Below are 17395 nucleotides of genomic sequence, written 5' to 3'. Positions count from 1 at the left end.
TCTTCAGTGTGTGGTTTACTGGGACCTGCAGTATGAACCCTGTTCTTATCTTCAGTATGTGGTTTACTGGGACCTGCAGTATGAACTATGTTCTTATCTTCAGTGTGTGGTTTACTGGGACCTGCAGTATGAACTATGTTCTTATCTTCAGTGTGTGGTTTACTGGGACCTGCAGTATGAACTATGTTCTTATCTTCAGTGTGTGTTGTAATGGGACTTGCAGCATGTCCCCTGCTCTTATCTTCAGTTTGTGGTTTACTGGGACCTGCAGTATGAACCCTGTTCTTATCTTCAGTGTGTGGTTTACTGGGGCCTGCAGTATGAATCCTGAATTATCTTCAGTGTGTGATTTACTGGGACCTGCAGTATGAAGCCTGTTCTTATCTTCAGTGTGTGGTTTTCTGGGACCTGCAGTATGAACTATGTTCTTATCGTCAGTGTGTGGTTTCCTGGGACCAACAGTATGAACCCTGTTCTTATCTTCAGTGTGTGGTTTACTGGGACCTGCAGTATGAACCCTGTTCTTATCTTCAGTATGTGGTTTACTGGGACCTGCAGTATGAACTATGTTCTTATCTTCAGTGTGTGGTTTACTGGGACCTGCAGTATGAACCCTGTTCTTATCTTCAGTATGTGGTTTACTGGGACCTGCAGTATGAACTATGTTCTTATCTTCAGTGTGTGGTTTACTGGGACCTGCAGTATGAACTATGTTCTTATCTTCAGTGTGTGGTTTACTGGGACCTGCAGTATGAACCCTGTTCTTATCTTCAGTGTGTGGTTTACTGGGACCTGCAGTATGAACTATGTTCTTATCTTCAGTGTGTGTTGTAATGGGACCTGCAGCATGTCCCCTGCTCTTATCTTCAGTGTGTGGTTTACTGGGACCTGCAGTATGAACCCTGTTCTTATCTTCAGTGTGTGGTTTACTGGGACCTGCAGTATGAACCCTGTTCTTATCTTCAGTTTGTGATTTACTGGGGCCTGCAGTATGAATCCTGAATTATCTTCAGTGTGTGATTTACTGGGACCTGCAGTATGAAGCCTGTTCTTATCTTCAGTGTATGGTTCACTGGGACCTGCAGTATGAACCCTGTTCTTATCTTCAGTATGTGGTTTACTGGGACCTGCAGTATGAACCCTGTTCTTATCTTCAGTATGTGGTTTACTGGGACCTGCAGTATGTACCCTGTTCTTATCTTCAGTATGTGGTTTACTGGGACCTGCAGTATGAACCCTGTTCTTATCTTCAGTGTGTGGTTTACTGGGACCTGCAGTATGAACCCTGTTCTTATCTTCAGTATGTGGTTTACTGGGACCTGCAGTATGAACTATGTTCTTATCTTCAGTGTGTGGTTTACTGGGACCTGCATTATGAAACCTGTTCTTATCTTCAGTGTGTGGTTTACTGGGACCTGCAGTATGAACTATGTTCTTATCTTCAGTGTGTGTTGTAATGGGACCTGCAGCATGTCCCCTGCTCTTATCTTCAGTGTGTGGTTTACTGGGACCTGCAGTATGAACCCTGTTCTTATCTTCAGTGTGTGGTTAACTGGGACCTGCAGTATGAACCCTGTTCTTATCTTCAGTGTGTGGTTTACTGGGACCTGCAGTATGAACTATGTTCTTATCTTCAGTGTGTGTTGTAATGGGACCTGCAGCATGTCCCCTGCTCTTATCTTCAGTGTGTGGTTTACTGGGACCTGCAGTATGAACCCTGTTCTTATCTTCAGTGTGTGGTTAACTGGGACCTGCAGTATGAACCCTGTTCTGATCTTCAGTGTGTGGTTTACTAGGAACTGCAGCACGAACCGAGCTCTTATCTTCAGTGTGTGGTTTATTGGGACCTGCAGTATGAACCCTGTTCTGATCTTCAGTGTGTGGTTTACTAGGAACTGCAGCACGAACCCTGCTCTTATCTTCAGTGTGTGGTTTATTGGGACCTGCAGTATGAACCCTGTTCTGATCTTCAGTGTGTGGTTTACTTGGACCTGCAGTATGAACCCTGTTCTGATCTTCAGTGTGTGGTTTACTGGGAACTGCAGCACGAACCGAGCTCTTATCTTCAGTTTGTGGTTTCCTGGGAGCTGCAGCACGAACCCTGCTCTTATCTTCAGTGTGTGGTTTACTGGGACCTGCAGTGTGAATCCTGACCTTATCTTCCGTGTGTGTATGAACCCTGAATTATCTTCAGTGTGCGGTTTACTGGCACCTGCAGTGTGAATCCTGACCTTATCTTCAGTGTGTGGATAACTGGGACCAGAAGTATTAACCAGTCCTTATCTTCAGTGTGTGGTTTACTGGGACCTGCAGTATGAACCCTGAATTATCTTCAGTGTGTGGTTTACTGGGACCTGCAGTATGAACCCTGTTCTGATCTTCAGTGTGTGGTTTACTGGGACCTGCAGTATGAACCCTGAATTATCTTCAGTGTGTGGTTTACTGGGACCTGCAGTATGAACCCTGTTCTGATCTTCAGTGTGTGGTTTACTGGGACCTGCAGTATGAACCATCTTCATACCTTCAGTGTGTGGTTTACTGGGACCTGCAGTATGAACCCTGTTCTTATCTTCAGTGTGTGGTTTACTGGGACCTGCAGTATGAACCCTGTTCTTATCTTCAGTGTGTGGTTTACTGGGACCTGCAGTATGAACCCTGTTCTGATCTTCAGTGTGTGGTTTACTGGGACCTGCAGTATGAACCATCTTCATACCTTCAGTGTGTGGTTTACTGGGACCTGCAGTATGAACCCTGTTCTTACCTTCAGTGTGTGGTTTACTGGGACCTGCAGTATGAAGCCCGTTCTTATCTTCAGTGTGTGGTTTACTGGGACCTGCAGTATGAATCCTGTCCTTATCTTAATTGCATGGTTTACTGGGACCTGCAGTATGAACCCTGTCCTGATTTTCAGTTTGTGGTTTACTGGGAACTGCAGCACGAACCCTGCTCTTATCTTCAGTGTGTGGTTTTCTGGGACCTGCAGCACGAACCCTGTTCTTATCGTCACGGTGTGGTTTACTGGGACCTGCAGTATGAATCCTGTTCTGAACTTCAGTGTGTGGTTTACTGGGACCTGCGGTATGAACCTGTTCTGATCTTCAGTGAGTGGTTTAATGGGACCTGCAGTATGAATCCTGTTCTTATCTTCAGTGCGTGGTTTACTGGGACCTGCAGTATGAACCTGTTCTGATCATCAGTGAGTGGTTTACTGGGACCTGCAATATGAATCCTGTCCTTATCTTCAGTGTGTGCTTTACTGGGACCTGCTGTATGAATCCTGTCCTCATCATTAGTGTGTGCTTTACTGGGGCCTGCAGTATGAACCCTGTTCTGATCTTCACTGTGTGGTTTACTGGTGCTGAGCTGCATTGTTGATCTGCTGCAGTCCATCTGGGGTATGTACGTCCACAGTGCTGTTAGGGATTACCCCCTGCTCCCTCCCACCACCCTATTCCTCACACCATCCTTCTGCATCTATCTCTTCCTCTCTCCCTGTCTCTCACAGCCTGCACCCTCCCTCTAAACCCGCCCCCCCCCCCCCCCACCACTCTCTACATCCCTCTCTCTCTCAGCTCCTCCACCCCTTTGTCGCTCTCTGCAAATCCCATCCCACCCTTTACACCCTGAGCCTCTCTTCATCGCCGGTCCCTCTCTCCAGATTCACCATCCCTCCCTCCCCCATTCCCTCTTGCCACCCACCTCCCTCTTCCCACACACCCTTCTCTGCCCGTCCCTCTATCTCCTCAGCTGTTCCTCTCTCCATCGCCCATCTCTCTCTCTCCTCCAACCTTCATCCCATCTCCCTCTCTCCACCCCACATCCTTCTCTTTCCACCTCCAGGCTCCTTTTCTCGCCACCCCTACCTTCCTCTCTCTCCACGCCATCTCCCTCCCTCTATCAATCCCTCCCTCCTGTTTCCCTTCCTGTCCCTTCCTCTCAACCCGTCCTTGCCTCCCTCACTCTCTCCCCAAGCCCCTCCCTCTCCAGTCTCTCCCCCTCCCCCGCACCTGCATCTCACTACCTCTCCCTCTCTTTCTCAGAATCACTGTAGGAGGCCATTCGGCCCATCCTGTCTGCACGGACCTGCTCATTCTTCCTCTTCAGATACCAGTCCAATTCCGTCTCCAATGCCCCCAAGCAACGTGCGTCCATCACACTCTCCGGCAGTACATTCCAGATCCCAACCACTCACTTTGAGAAAGATCTTCAAGATCCAACCCAGTGCAACTGGGAGGAGTTTGGGTCTTTTAGGCACAAAGATTTCACCATCAAAGAGGACCATGTAACCGATGTAACTGTTGTGTGAGGTTTTCATGTCAGGAAAATACCTTTCCCTGTAATTTGGGGTATCAGCTACTTACTATAGGTCCTATTTAGTGAATGGGGATTTGTTTTAGTTTAGTTATGATAATGTGAAATCTTGTGGAATTCTTTAAATTGATCTGGGGGCTCATTCCTCGTATTTCGTAACCCCGCCCCTCCATCATTCTCTACCCCCTACCACCACCCCTCCCCCCGGAACTCCTTGCCATCCTCCACACTGTCGCCCTCTCTCCAAATGCTGTTCCTCTCTCCACCCCTCCCCATCCCCCTCTCCCACTGTTCCTCTCACCCCCAACCCTCCTTCCACCCCCACCCTCCGTCCCTCTCTCCCTGACCCTCCAGCCCTCTCTCAATTCCTGCATCCCTCTCTCCTTCCCACGCCCGGCTCTCTCTTCCCACTTCTCCTCCACCCTCTCTCCTCCCCCTGCCGAGCCCTCCCTCTCCCTGGCATCCACTTGTTCCCCTCTCCCTTCAACCCTCACTCTCCCCAACCTCCTCCCCGCTCTCTCTCTCTCTCCCTGCAGGGACCCAGAAGGGCAATCAGTGGGAAATGGCTCTGAATTCCTTCTAATAACTCTCGGTCTCAGATCTTTTACTGTCCCGTCCCCGGGGTCTCTGCACCGGGGAAGCTGTCGGATCTTCTCCGGTCCCAGAGATTCCTGCAGTGGGAAAGCTACAGGATCCTCTCTCGGGGTCTCTGCACTGGGAGCTGGCGGATCCTCTCCCGTCCCCGGGATCCCTGCACCGGGGAAGCCGCCGGACCCTCTCCCGTCCCTGGGATCCCTGCACCGGGGAAGCCGCCGGACCCTCTCCCGTCCCTGGGATCCCTGCACCGGGGAGGCCGCCGGACCCTCTCCCGGCCCTGGGATCCCTGCACCGGGGAAGCCGCCGGACCCTCTCCCGTCCCTGGGATCCCTGCACCGGGGAAGCCGCCGGACCCTCTCCCGTCCCTGGGATCCCTGCACCGGGGAAGCCGCCGGACCCTCTCCCGTCCCTGGGATCCCTGCACCGGGGAAGCCGCCGGACCCTCTCCCGTCCCTGGGATCCCTGCACCGGGGAAGCCGCCGGACCCTCTCCCGTCCCTGGGATCCCTGCACCGGGGAAGCTGCCGGACCCTCTCCCGTCCCTGGGATCCCTGCACCGGGGAAGCTGCCGGACCCTCTCCCGTCCCCGGGGTCTCTGCACCGGGGAAGCTGCCGGACCCTCTCCCGTCCCTGGGATCCCTGCACCGGGGAAGCTGCCGGACCCTCTCCCGTCCCCGGGGTCTCTGCACCGGGGAAGCTGCCGGACCCTCTCCCGTCCCTGGGATCCCTGCACCGGGGAAGCTGCCGGACCCTCTCCCGTCCCCGGGGTCTCTGCACCGGGGAAGCTGCCGGGGGAAGCTGCCGGACCCTCTCCCGTCCCCGGGATCCCTGCACCGGGGAAGCTGCCGGACCCTCTCCCGTCCCCGGGGTCTCTGCACCGGGGAAGCTGCCGGACCCTCTCCCGTCCCCGGGGTCTCTGCACCGGGGAAGCTGCCGGACCCTCTCCCGTCCCCGGGGTCTCTGCACCGGGGAAGCTGCCGGACCCTCTCCCGGGGTCTCTGCACCGGGGAAGCTGCCGGACCCTCTCCCGTCCCCGGGGTCTGCACCGGGGAAGCTGCCAGACCCTCTCCCGTCCCCGGGGTCTCTGCACCGGGGAAGCTGCCAGACCCTCTCCCGTCCCCGGGGTCTCTGCACCGGGGAAGCTGCCGGACCCTCTCCCGTCCCCGGGGTCTCTGCACCGGGGAAGCTGCCGGACCCTCTCCCGGGGTCTCTGCACCGGGGAAGCTGCCGGACCCTCTCCCGTCCCCGGGGTCTCTGCACCGGGGAAGCTGCCAGACCCTCTCCCGTCCCCGGGGTCTCTGCACCGGGGAAGCTGCCGGACCCTCTCCCGTCCCCGGGGTCTCTGCACCGGGGAAGCTGCCGGACCCTCTCCCGTCCCCGGGGTCTCTGCACCGGGGAAGCTGCCGGACCCTCTCCCGTCCCCGGGGTCTCTGCACCGGGGAAGCTGCCGGACCCTCTCCCGGGGTCTCTGCACCGGGGAAGCTGCCGGACCCTCTCCCGTCCCCGGGGTCTGCACCGGGGAAGCTGCCGGACCCTCTCCCGGGGTCTCTGCACCGGGGAAGCTGCCGGACCCTCTCCCGGGGTCTCTGCACCGGGGAAGTTGCCGGACCCTCTCCCGGGGTCTCTGCACCGGGGAAGCTGCCGGACCCTCTCCCGGGGTCTCTGCACCGGGGAAGCTGCCGGACCCTCTCCCGGGGTCTCTGCACCGGGGAAGCTGCCGGACCCTCTCCCGTCCCCGGGGTCTCTGCACCGGGGAAGCTGCCGGACCCTCTCCCGGGGTCTCTGCACCGGGGAAGCTGCCGGACCCTCTCCCGGGGTCTCTGCACCGGGGAAGCTGCCGGACCCTCTCCCGTCCCCGGGGTCTCTGCACCGGGGAAGCTGCCGGACCCTCTCCCGTCCCCGGGGTCTCTGCACCGGGGAAGCTGCCGGACCCTCTCCCGTCCCCGGGGTCTGCACCGGGGAAGCTGCCGGACCCTCTCCCGGGGTCTCTGCACCGGGGAAGCTGCCGGACCCTCTCCCGTCCCCGACTGGCCAATTTCATTGCGGGCGCGGCGCGCGGCCGGCCGGGGAGGAGTGGGCGGGACCAGTGTTGCAGCTCCTTCGCCGATTGGCTGCCTTCGCCTTGACGGACGGGCCACCGCCGACTGTGATTGGCGGGTGCTCTGCGGGCGGCGGGCTGGGGAGGCGGGATTTCCGCCGCGGCCGCGCCAATGTTCAGCGGCGCTCGGGGCGCAGCGGCGTTTACGCCTGCTCTGGCCGCCGGGAGGCGGGATGTCCGGCCGCCTCAATTTCCGGCGCACCCAGCGCTTGTTTAAAGCGCGATCTTAAAGCGCTGTGCTATCGCCCAGGAGCGATTGTCTGGGTGCTGGGCGGGTTCAAGTGGAGGGATGGTGGAACCCAGAGCTCCCAGGTTCAGTGATGCTGCCCTCAAGGTGCTGGTGGAGCAGGTGAGAGCCCACAAGGAGGTCCTCTTCCCCTCGGATGGCAGGAAGATGCCCAGGCAGACACTGCGCCAGGCCTGGAGGGAGGTGGCACTCTACGTCAACCTCAAAAGTATCACCCCGCGGACATGGTTGCAGTGCCGCAAGAAGTTCAATGACCTCACGCGCACTGCCCGGGTGAGTAGATCGCCGATTGCAGCTCCGGCCGTTCGATTTTAACCCAACACGGCGCAGGAACAGAATGACGCTGAAAAGATAGCACACGAGCAGGATACCCAGCCCGGGCCACCATTGCTGCCCCAGCCGAGCTTCCTCCCGTTCCGCCTTCATCCAATGCTATCAGCCTTACCCTCCGTTCCCTTCTCCATCCATGGCTCAGGAAGACTGATGAGAATTTGGTCTCCGAGCTTTGCAGCAGCAGAGAGATTGACAGGACCAAGCAGTCAAATCACTGCGAGTTAGCGGACTGGTATGAATCATGATTTTTTTTAGAAAAGGCACATAGAATATTCTGTTCATCTTGAGGACTGAAATACTAAGGGGTGGATGTGTAAGAGCCGACTTAGATCCCATCTGGAGTAACTGGGTTTGATTCTGTGCACAGAATCTCAGAAACGATTTCCTCTGGTGGGGGGGAGAAGGGTTGTGTTTGTGGAGGGGGAGTCCAGAACAAAAGGGCAGAACCTGACAATTCGAGTCTGGCCATTCCAGGGTGATGTCGGGAAGCACGTCTTCACACAAAGGGGGGGGGAGGGGGGGGGGGGGGTGGAAATCTGGAACTCACTTCCCCCAAGCAAGCAGTTAAACCTGGGGCTCAACTAAAATTTCAGAACTGAAATTGATAGGTTTGGGTGAGATAAGGGTGTTGGCGTTCGAAGGCAGAGGCGGCTGGATGGAGTTAACATCTGTCATTGGGAAAATGTGAGAATCATTATTCAGGAAGTAGTGACAGAATATTAGAAAATCATAATTCAATCAAGCAGAGGCAATATGGTTTTGTGAAAGGAAAATTGTGTTTGACAAATTGTTTCAAATTCTTTTGAGGATGTAACCAGCAGGGTGGATCAAGGGGAATCCGTAGATGTAGTGTACTTGGATTTCCAAAAGGCATTCGATAATGTTCCACATAAAAGGTTGTTACACAAGATAAAAGCTTATAGTGTTGGGGGTGATATATTAGCATGGATAGAGGATTGGTGAAGTAGCAGGAAACAGAGGCAGGATAAACGGATCATTTTCAGGTTGGCAAACTGTAACTGGTGGAGTGCCACAGGGATCAGTGCCCAACTATTTACGTTCAATATTAATGACTTGGATGAAGGGATCAGGTGTATTGCAGCCACATTTGCAGACAATACAAAGATAGGCAGGAAAGCAAGTTGTGGAGAGGACCGAGAGTCTGTAAAGGGATATAGATAGGTTAAGTGAGTGGGCAAAAATTGGACAGATAAGAGTATAATGTGGGAAAATCTGAGGTTGTCTACTTTAGTTTAGAGATACAGCACTGAAACAGGCCCTTCAGCCCACCGAGTCTGTGCCGACCATCAACCACCCATTTATACTAATCCTACACTAATTCCATAATTCCTACCACATCCCCACCTGTTCCTATATTTCCCTACCACCTACCTATACTAGTGGCAATTTATAATGGTCAATTAACCTATCAACCTGCAAGTCTTTGGCATGTGGGAGGAAACCAGAGCACCCGGAGGAAACCCACGCAGACACAGGGAGAACTTGCAAACTCCACACAGGCAGTACCCAGAATTGAACCCGGGTCGCTGGAGTTGTGAGGCTGCGGTGCTAACCACTGCGCCACTGTGCCACCCTAGTTGGAAGAATAGAAAAGCAGAATATTATTTCAATGGAGAGAGGCTGCAGAATGCTGCAGTACAGGGCGATCTGGGAGTCATAATACATGACTCACAAAAAGTCAGCATGCAGGTACAGCAAGTGATTAGGACGACACATGGAATAAAAGCAAAATACTGCAGACGCTGGAAATCTGAAATAAAAACAAGAAATGCTGGAAATACGCATGAAGGGTCACTGACCTGCGACGTTAACTCTGCTTCTCGCTCCACAGCCGTTGCCAGACGTGCTGAGTATTTCCAGCATTTCTTGTTTTTGTTACGACAAATGGAATATTGGCCTTTATTGCAAGGTGGGGATGGAGGATAAAAGTAGGGAAGTCTTGCTACAACTGTACAGGGCATTGGTGAGATCACACGTAGAGGGCTCCCTACTTAAGCAAGGATATAATTGCATTGGAAGCAGTTCAGAGAAGGTTCACTCGACTGATTCCTGGGATGATGGGGTTATCTTATGAGGGAAGGTTAGACAGGTTGGGTCTGTATTCATTGGAGTTTAGAAGGATGAGAGGTGATCTTGTTGAAATATATAAGATCCTGAAGGGACTTGACAGGGTGGATATGGAAAGGATGTTTCCCCTTGTGGAAGAGACTAAATGTAGGGGGCATATTTAGGACAGAGAGGAGGAGAATTCTTTCTCTCTCAGAGAGTCGTGAGTCTGTGGAACTCTCTTACCCGCAGAATGGTGGGGACAGGGTCAGTGAATGTTTTTAAGGCAGAGGTCGACAGATTCTTGACAAACAAGGGAGTCTAAGAGTATCGGAAATAGGCAGGAAAATGGAGTCGAGTCCACAAACAGATCAGCCTTGATCTTATAGAATGGCACAGCAGGCTCGAGGGGCCGAATGGTCTACTCCTGCTCCTAATTCGTATGCTCGTATGTATGTATACAGTTTTGGTCTCCTTATTTAAGGAGGGATGTACTTGCATTGGAGGCAGTTCAGAGAAGGTTTACTAGGGTCACTGACCCGAAACGTTAACTCTGCTTCTCTTTCCACAGATGCTGCCAGACCTGCTGAGTGGTTCCAGCATTTCTTGTTTTTATTTCAGATTTCCAGCCTCCGCAGTATTTTGCTTTAAATTTACTCGGTTGATTCCTGGGATGAAGGGATTGACTTATGAGGAAAGGTTGAGGAGGTTGGGCCTATACCTATTGGAGTTTAGAAGAATGAGAGGTGATCTTATTGAAACATATAAGATTGTGAGGGGCTTGACAGGTTAGATGCTGACAGATGCTTTCCCGAATGGGGGATTCTAGAACTAGGGGGCAGTTTCAAAATAAGGGGTCTCCCATTTAAGAGGGAGATGAGGAGGAATTTCATCTCTCATAGGGTTGTTAATAGGAGCAGGAGCAGGCCATTCAGCCCTTCGAGCCTGCTCTGCCATTCAATATGATCACGGCTGATCACCCACTTCGATGGTTTTTTTCCCACACTAATCTTTGGAATTCTCTTCCCCAGAGAGCAGTGGAGGTTGGGTCATTGAATATATCTAAGACTTAGTTAGACAGATTTTTGATCCATAAAGAAGTAAAGGGTTATGGGGTGGGTGGGGTGGGGGGGGGGGTGGTGTGGGTGGTGGTGCGGACAGGCAGGAAAGGAAAGTGGATTTAAGGCCACCATCAGATCAGCAATGATCTTATTGATTGGCGGAGCAGGCTCGAGGGGCTGAATGGCCTCCTCCTGCTCCAATTTCTTATGTTCATATGTTCTTAAGATACAGATCAACCATGATCTAATTGAATGGAGGACCAGACTCGAGAGGCTGCTATGTGCACTCCCCTCCCCCACTCATAGAAGCATAAGAACAGGAGTAGACCATCTCGCCCTTTGAGCCTGTTCCGCCATTCAATGAGATCATGTCAGATCTGCGTCCTATGTCCATATACCCACCGTTGCCCAAATCCCTTCATACCTTTGGTTAACAAAAATCTTTATCCATCTCAGTTTTAAAATTAACGATCAATCTAATATCACTTGCCAATTGGGGAAGAGAGTTTCAAACTTCTACCACCCTTTGTGTGTAGAAGGTTTTATTAATTTCATGCCTGAAAGGTCCGGCTCTAATTTTTAGACTGGACTTCCCAACCAGCAGAAATACGTTCTCTCTGTCTACTGCATCTGTTCCCCGGAATATCTTAGAAAAATTGATCAAATCACCCCTTAATTTTCTAAATTCAAGGGAATACAAGCCTGGTATGTGTAATCTCTCCTGGTAATTTGACCCTTGGACTCCAGGTATTGTTCTGATAAATCTACACTGCACTTCCTCCAAAGCAAGTATATCCTTCCTAAGGTGTAGCACCCAGAACTGTTTGCAGTACTCCATATGTGCTCCAACCCGGGCTTTGTATAGCTGAAGCATGACTACAACCCCCTTGTCTTCGAGTGCTCCAGATACAAAGGCCAGCATTCCATTAGCCTTTTTGGTAATCTTCTGTACCTGTCCTTGACATTTTAATGATCTGTGTATCTGGACCCCCAAGTTTTTTTGGACCTCTAATGCTTTTCACCATCAAAAAAGTGTTTAGTTCTTTCCGTTTTAGATCCAAAGTGGATGACCTCACATTTGCCTATACTGAAGCCATTTCCTCCAGTTTTGCCCATTCACATAATCTGTCAATATCGCTCTGTAATGTTAAGCTTCCATCTACACTGCTTACAATGCTACCTATTGGCTAGCACCAGAGCCTCACAGCTCCAGCGACCCATGTTCCGTTCTGGGTACTGCTTGTGTGGAGTTTGCAAGTTCTCCCTGTGACCGCGTGAGTTTCCTCCGGGTGCTCCGGTTTCCTCCCACACGCCAAAGACTTGTGGGTTGATAGGTAAATTGGCCATTGTAAAAATTGCCCCCAGTGTAGGTAGGTGTAGGAGAATTGAGAGAAGGTGGGGATGTGAGAGGGAAAATGGGATAAATGTAGGATTAGTATAAATTGGTGGTCGATGGTCGGCGCGGACTCGTTGGGCCGAAGGGCCTGGTTCGGTGCTGTATCTCTCTATGACTCTATGACTATCTTTGTGCCATTGGCAAATTTGGATATGTGACTTCCTATCCCATCTACTAAGTCGTAACTAAATATGGTGGCTAGTTGAGACCCCAACAAAGATCCTTGCAGGACTCCCTGGTCGCATCCTGCCCATTATTCCTACTTTTTGTGTCCTGCTGCTCAGCTAACTGCCTAAGTAGGTTCATAACTTGCCTTCAGTTCGATAAGCATCAACTTTAGCTAACAGTCTCTTATGAGGATCTTCATCAAATGCCTTCTGGAAGTCCATATAAATAATATTCATAGACATTCCCCTGTCCACTCCTTCAGTCACCTCTTCAAAAATTCAGTCAGGATAATCAGGCGAGACCCAACTTTTAGACGTCTGGTTCACTAATGTCCTTCAGGGAAGGAAGTCTTAAATCCTTTTCTATTTCTTAATTCTACCCATGGTCTCCACTGTCTGCTTACCGCTTACTAGATCGTCTCATTATCAAAGTGATTTCATCCTTAATCTCTAAAGCTGCTCCTCCCCTCTATTGTACTCCCTTTCTTTCCTGGAGACCTTATAACCTGGTATATTTAGTTTCCAGTCCTGGCCGTCTTTCAGCCATGTCTCAGTAATGGCTACCATATCATATTCTTCAAGTTCAATTCGTGCCTGTAATTCATTCAATTTTCTCTGTATAGTCCATGTTTCATTACTTTACACTCTATTACTTTTCCTGTTGTACCGAATGCACCATCTCTGACTCTTACTCTATTGTCTTCCCTTTTCCTTGCCACTAGGACCCTAGTCCCAGCCAAGTTCAGATGGAGCTTGTCCCAATAGTACTTCCTTCCTGTCCTAGTACTTGTGCCAGTGTCCCATGAAATGGAACCCCTCTTTCCCACACCACTCCTTCAGCCAGTGTTCACCTAACTAATCTCCTTATCCCTTTGCCAATTTGTATGCGGCTCAGGTAGCAATCCAGAGATTATTAATCATGGGCCTGTTCTTTCATTGAGTTCCTAATTCCTTATACTGTCTGAACAGGACCTGTTTCCTACTCTCTCCTATGTTGTTGGTCCCAATATGGATCAGAATGAATGATTCTCCCCCTCCTTATCTAATACCCTTTCAAGCCGGTTTGAGATGCTTCTCACGCTGGCACCAAGAAGACAACATACCATGTTGGACTCTCAATCCTGCTTTTACAGTCCAACTCAATAACTCTGACCCAGAGAGATTCCAGGTGGGGACATCTACTGCAGACTTGTTCACTTGGGACAGTCTCACTTTCCGCAAACTCCCACATACCGCAGTCTAGACGCACAACCTGCAGTGGTTAGCACTGCAGCCTCACAGCTCCAGCGACCCGGGTTCAATTCCGGGTACTGCCTGTGTGGAGTTTGCAAGTTTTCCCTGTGTCTGCGTGGGTTTTCTCCGGGTGCTCCGTTTCCTCCCACATGCCAAAGACTTGCTGGTTGATAGGTAAATTGGCCATTAATAATTGCCCCTAGTATAGGTAGGTGGTAGGGAAAAAAAGGGACAGGTGGGGATGAGGTAGGAATATGGAATTAGTGTAGGATTAGTATAAATGGGTGGTTGATGGTCGGCACAGACTCAGTGGGCCGAAGGGCCCGTTTCAGTGCTGTATCACTAAACTAAACTAAGTAAACTAAACTTCCCTACTCGGTCTAGATTATTTATGTTATTTCTATCTCATTTTTAATGTGTAAGTTTCTTTTTTTCTTTTTCTACTTGCTCCAAGCATTAAACACTGCACATAAAATTCAAATACTGAATCCAGCTCTCACGAACCACTACAAGTATTGGAGGCAAAAAACACCACGCCTCCTTTCGCCCTCGGCACTGAATTCCCACCCTCATCAAATTCCCAATGTTACACTCTACTCACATTGAATGCTTTTCACAACCACTCTGTGCAACAACATTGTGCGTTTTCCTTCCATTGCAGCTGCAGACCACGTCAACACTCCTTCGCCTTGCTCTAATCACACGCTACCCTGCTGCCGATCCCCTTACAATGGGTACAAGGCACTTTTGCCTGGTAACAACTGGGAAGCTTCTCACTTTTCTGCGAAGTGCTTTCACATTACCATGCTGTGACCGCTTTCTGCACAAGACCACCCCATCCTGCTCAGACCTTGCTGCATCTGCACTCGGTGGCGCTGCCTCGCACATCTGCACAACCCATGCCAGCAGCCCGGCACTAACTCTGTCCCCCTTTTTCTGCAGGACAAGCTGGCACACAAACCAAGGAATCCGATCAGCAGTGGGGAACGACCAGCTTCCGTTCAAGCGCCAACGCAGATGGAGCAGGAAGCTCTGGACATCGTAGAGATATACAGCAGGAGGAGCATTGAGAACGGCGAGGCTGGAGGCCAAGTACCACAGGGTGTCGTCCCATTTCTCTCTAACTGCTGGCTTTTCTTAAAACAGCACACAGGCAGCGTGGTGACCCAGCAGCTGCCTCCTGCTGCTGTTGCCCCACCTTTCCAGTACTCGCTGACCCTTATCCCTCTCCCTTTGTTCCAGGTCTGTCCCATTACTTGGGCTTTACTGGGCAAGAGATGGAGGAGAACCACCTTATGGAAGATGCACCATCACCAGCTCCATCCTTCCAGTACACCAGCACGGAAATCAGTGTCTCCGATGGGAGAGACGGAGAGCTTGAAGAATCTACACAGGGCGAATTATTCAGCAATAGTGAGCAGGAGCTGACCATAGTGGAAAGGACAGTGCAGGACATGGATGGCCAGAGGGCCAGCTCAGATTCAAGCTATGCTGAGGAACACAGAGATGCAGATTTGAGCGGCCCAGCCTTTAAAAGAAAGATCTTCCATGTACATCATCAGTTACTCGAGGCTTTGGACAGCCTGTCTAGGAGCTGCCTCACCCTGTCTGAGAGTGTTGAAGACTCTGCTTCCATACTGTGTGGCGTTCTGCCACAAGGCATCACCACTCTGCAGTCGACCATGGAGCATGTGCTGAGCTCTGTAGACGCTGCAGTGAGGCCCTCTGTCCAGGAGCCTGTGGCACCAGCACTGGCATCGTTGATCGAGGCCCAAACTGGTGCAATACAGACTCTGGCCTGCACCATCTCCTCCGGCTTGGAAAGGTTGGGGGCGCGTATCGATAGGGGCTTCAGCCGTGTCACCGACCTCCTCCAGTCGGCTCTCCCCCAGGTCAGTGGCAGTGCTGAGTCACAGTCCCATGGCAATGGCACAATGAGCGTTGCACATGCTACTCCCTCTCAGGATGACAGCACATCTGTTCCCTCGCCACATCCCCAACCACCCACTGCCCCGGTGGCAGCAACACTACTGCAATCTGAAGGCAGGTCCCCTCGCGCTCGAGCTCTTAGAGATCGTCGACCATGAACATCCCACTAGCCCTGACTGAGCCACTGTAGCCACCCAAGGGGGGGAGTGGGGGGCGCTCCTTGTAGGAACACTAGAGTAGCAAATAGATCCCTTCAATGGGCCGGGGGAGGGGGGAATGACACATAACTTTGGTTCGTGATGTTTGTATAAATCAATAAAATGTTACGTCATTTGCATTTCGGACTTTATCTGCTGGGTGGTTGTGTTGTAACTAATAATACTGTAATATCAGGTGTCATGTACATGTGTTAGACAAGGTCTCACACAACAGACTAATCAACAAATTAAAAGCTCATGGGATCCAATGGAAAGTGGCAAGTTGGATCCAAAATTGACTCAGAGGCAGGGAGCAAAGATTAATGGTCGACGGGTGTTTTGGGGACTGGAAGACTGTTTCCAGTGGGATTCTGTCGGGCTCAGTACTGGGATCCTTGCTCTTCATGGTATATATCAATAATTTAGACTTAAATATAAGCAGTCTGATAAATAAATTTGGTTGATCGGAAGAAAGTTGCAGACTGCAAGAAGACTTGTCCGGTGGGAGGACCAATGGCAAATGGAGTTCATTCTGGAGAAGTGTGAGGTAATGCATTTGGTGGCCAACAAGACAAGGGGATACACAACAAATGGTACAATACTTAGAAGTTCAGAGGAACAGAGGTCCTGTATTTCTACAGAAACTTGAAGGAAGGTGGACAGGTAGATAAGGTGGTTAAGAAGGCATATGGGATGCCTCCCTTTATTGGCTGAGGCCTAGATTATGACAGCAGGAGGATTATGCTGGAACTATATAAAACACTAGATGACAGCTGGAGTACTGTGTACAGTTCTGGTCACCACATAAAAGGAAGGATGTGATCACATTAGGGAGGGTACAGAGGAGATCAAGGATGTTGTAAGAATGGAGAATTTTAGCTATGAGGAAAGATTTGATAGGCTAGGGTTGTTTGGAACAGAGGAGGCTGAGGAGAGATTTAATTGAGGGGTATAAAATGATGAGTAGCCCAGAGAAGAGTGGATTGGAAGGACCTTTTCCATTGGAGAGGTCAATAAGCTGGGGGAATAGATTTAAAGTCATTGTTAGAAGGATTAGAGGGGAGTTAAGGTATTTTTTTTCATGCAGAATGTGGTGGGGGCCTGCAAGGGTGGTCGAGGCAGAAACCCTCATCACATCTAAAAAAAAACTTGGCTACGCACAGGATCATGATGGGCTGAATGGCCTCCTGTGCTGTAAATCTTTCTATGTTGCTATGTTGTTCAGTGTTTGGAGGGTTGGAGGGTAGAAGGACTGGGAGAGATGCTGTTCAGGACTGTTAATGGGTGGGATGTTAAAATTTCATAGTTCCAGATATGAAAGGCCAAGGAGAAGCAAGACATTGCAGTTTGTTGTGAAAGAATCTTATTACTATTGGGACACAATAGTTTCACCAGAACCTTTGCATTCACCCTTAACCTGACCTGGTGAGGACAAAATGATAATGAAGGAGTGATCATGTCCTTTGTCTTGGGAGATGAGAAGTTTCCTCTTCTCTGCTGTCATGTCCAGTGTGGCACATGGTTCTCCTGAGAAATCACCAGGAATCTTGGTTTCTTTCTAAAGTTTTTTACTGGGACTCTGCATTTCAGTAAGGATGTCCTCACTGAAATCTACCATCCGCTGCAGCCAACAATGCAGCCTCAGAGCAGGGCAAGGACTGCATTGCTAGTGGCTGTGAAGGTGACTGTGGCAATGAAGCTTTATGCCGCTGGCTCCTTCCAGGCTGTGGTTGGAGACGTTTGCAACATCTCACACTTGG

General features: G+C 50.9%; 1 protein-coding gene across 1 annotated transcript; it reads left to right on the top strand.

Annotated features, from left to right (window-relative positions):
* Positions 1 to 7181: 7181 nt before the first annotated feature.
* Positions 7182 to 15658, top strand: LOC137352918 (uncharacterized). Its single transcript, XM_068018771.1, has 3 exons — positions 7182 to 7525; positions 14452 to 14611; positions 14752 to 15658. Exons 1-3 carry the CDS (start codon positions 7295 to 7297, stop codon positions 15594 to 15596), a joined length of 1236 nt encoding a protein of 411 aa, XP_067874872.1. The 5' UTR covers positions 7182 to 7294; the 3' UTR covers positions 15597 to 15658.
* The last annotated feature ends 1737 nt before the right edge of the window (positions 15659 to 17395 follow it).

Source organism: Heterodontus francisci, chromosome 39, assembly GCF_036365525.1.
Source record: "Heterodontus francisci isolate sHetFra1 chromosome 39, sHetFra1.hap1, whole genome shotgun sequence".
NCBI classification, from domain to species: Eukaryota; Metazoa; Chordata; class Chondrichthyes; order Heterodontiformes; family Heterodontidae; genus Heterodontus; species Heterodontus francisci.
Note: the sequence above shows the minus strand (reverse complement) of the source record. Positions and strands in the feature narration are given on the sequence as shown.

Coding starts and splice junctions, on each gene's coding strand:
- LOC137352918 (XM_068018771.1), top strand. CDS start 7,295: ATGGTGGAACCCAGAGCTCCCAGGTTCAGTGATGCTGCCCTCAAGGTG. Junction 7,526..14,451: donor ACCTCACGCGCACTGCCCGG/GTGAGTAGATCG, acceptor CTTTTTCTGCAG/GACAAGCTGGCACACAAACC. Junction 14,612..14,751: donor TGGAGGCCAAGTACCACAGG/GTGTCGTCCCAT, acceptor CCTTTGTTCCAG/GTCTGTCCCATTACTTGGGC.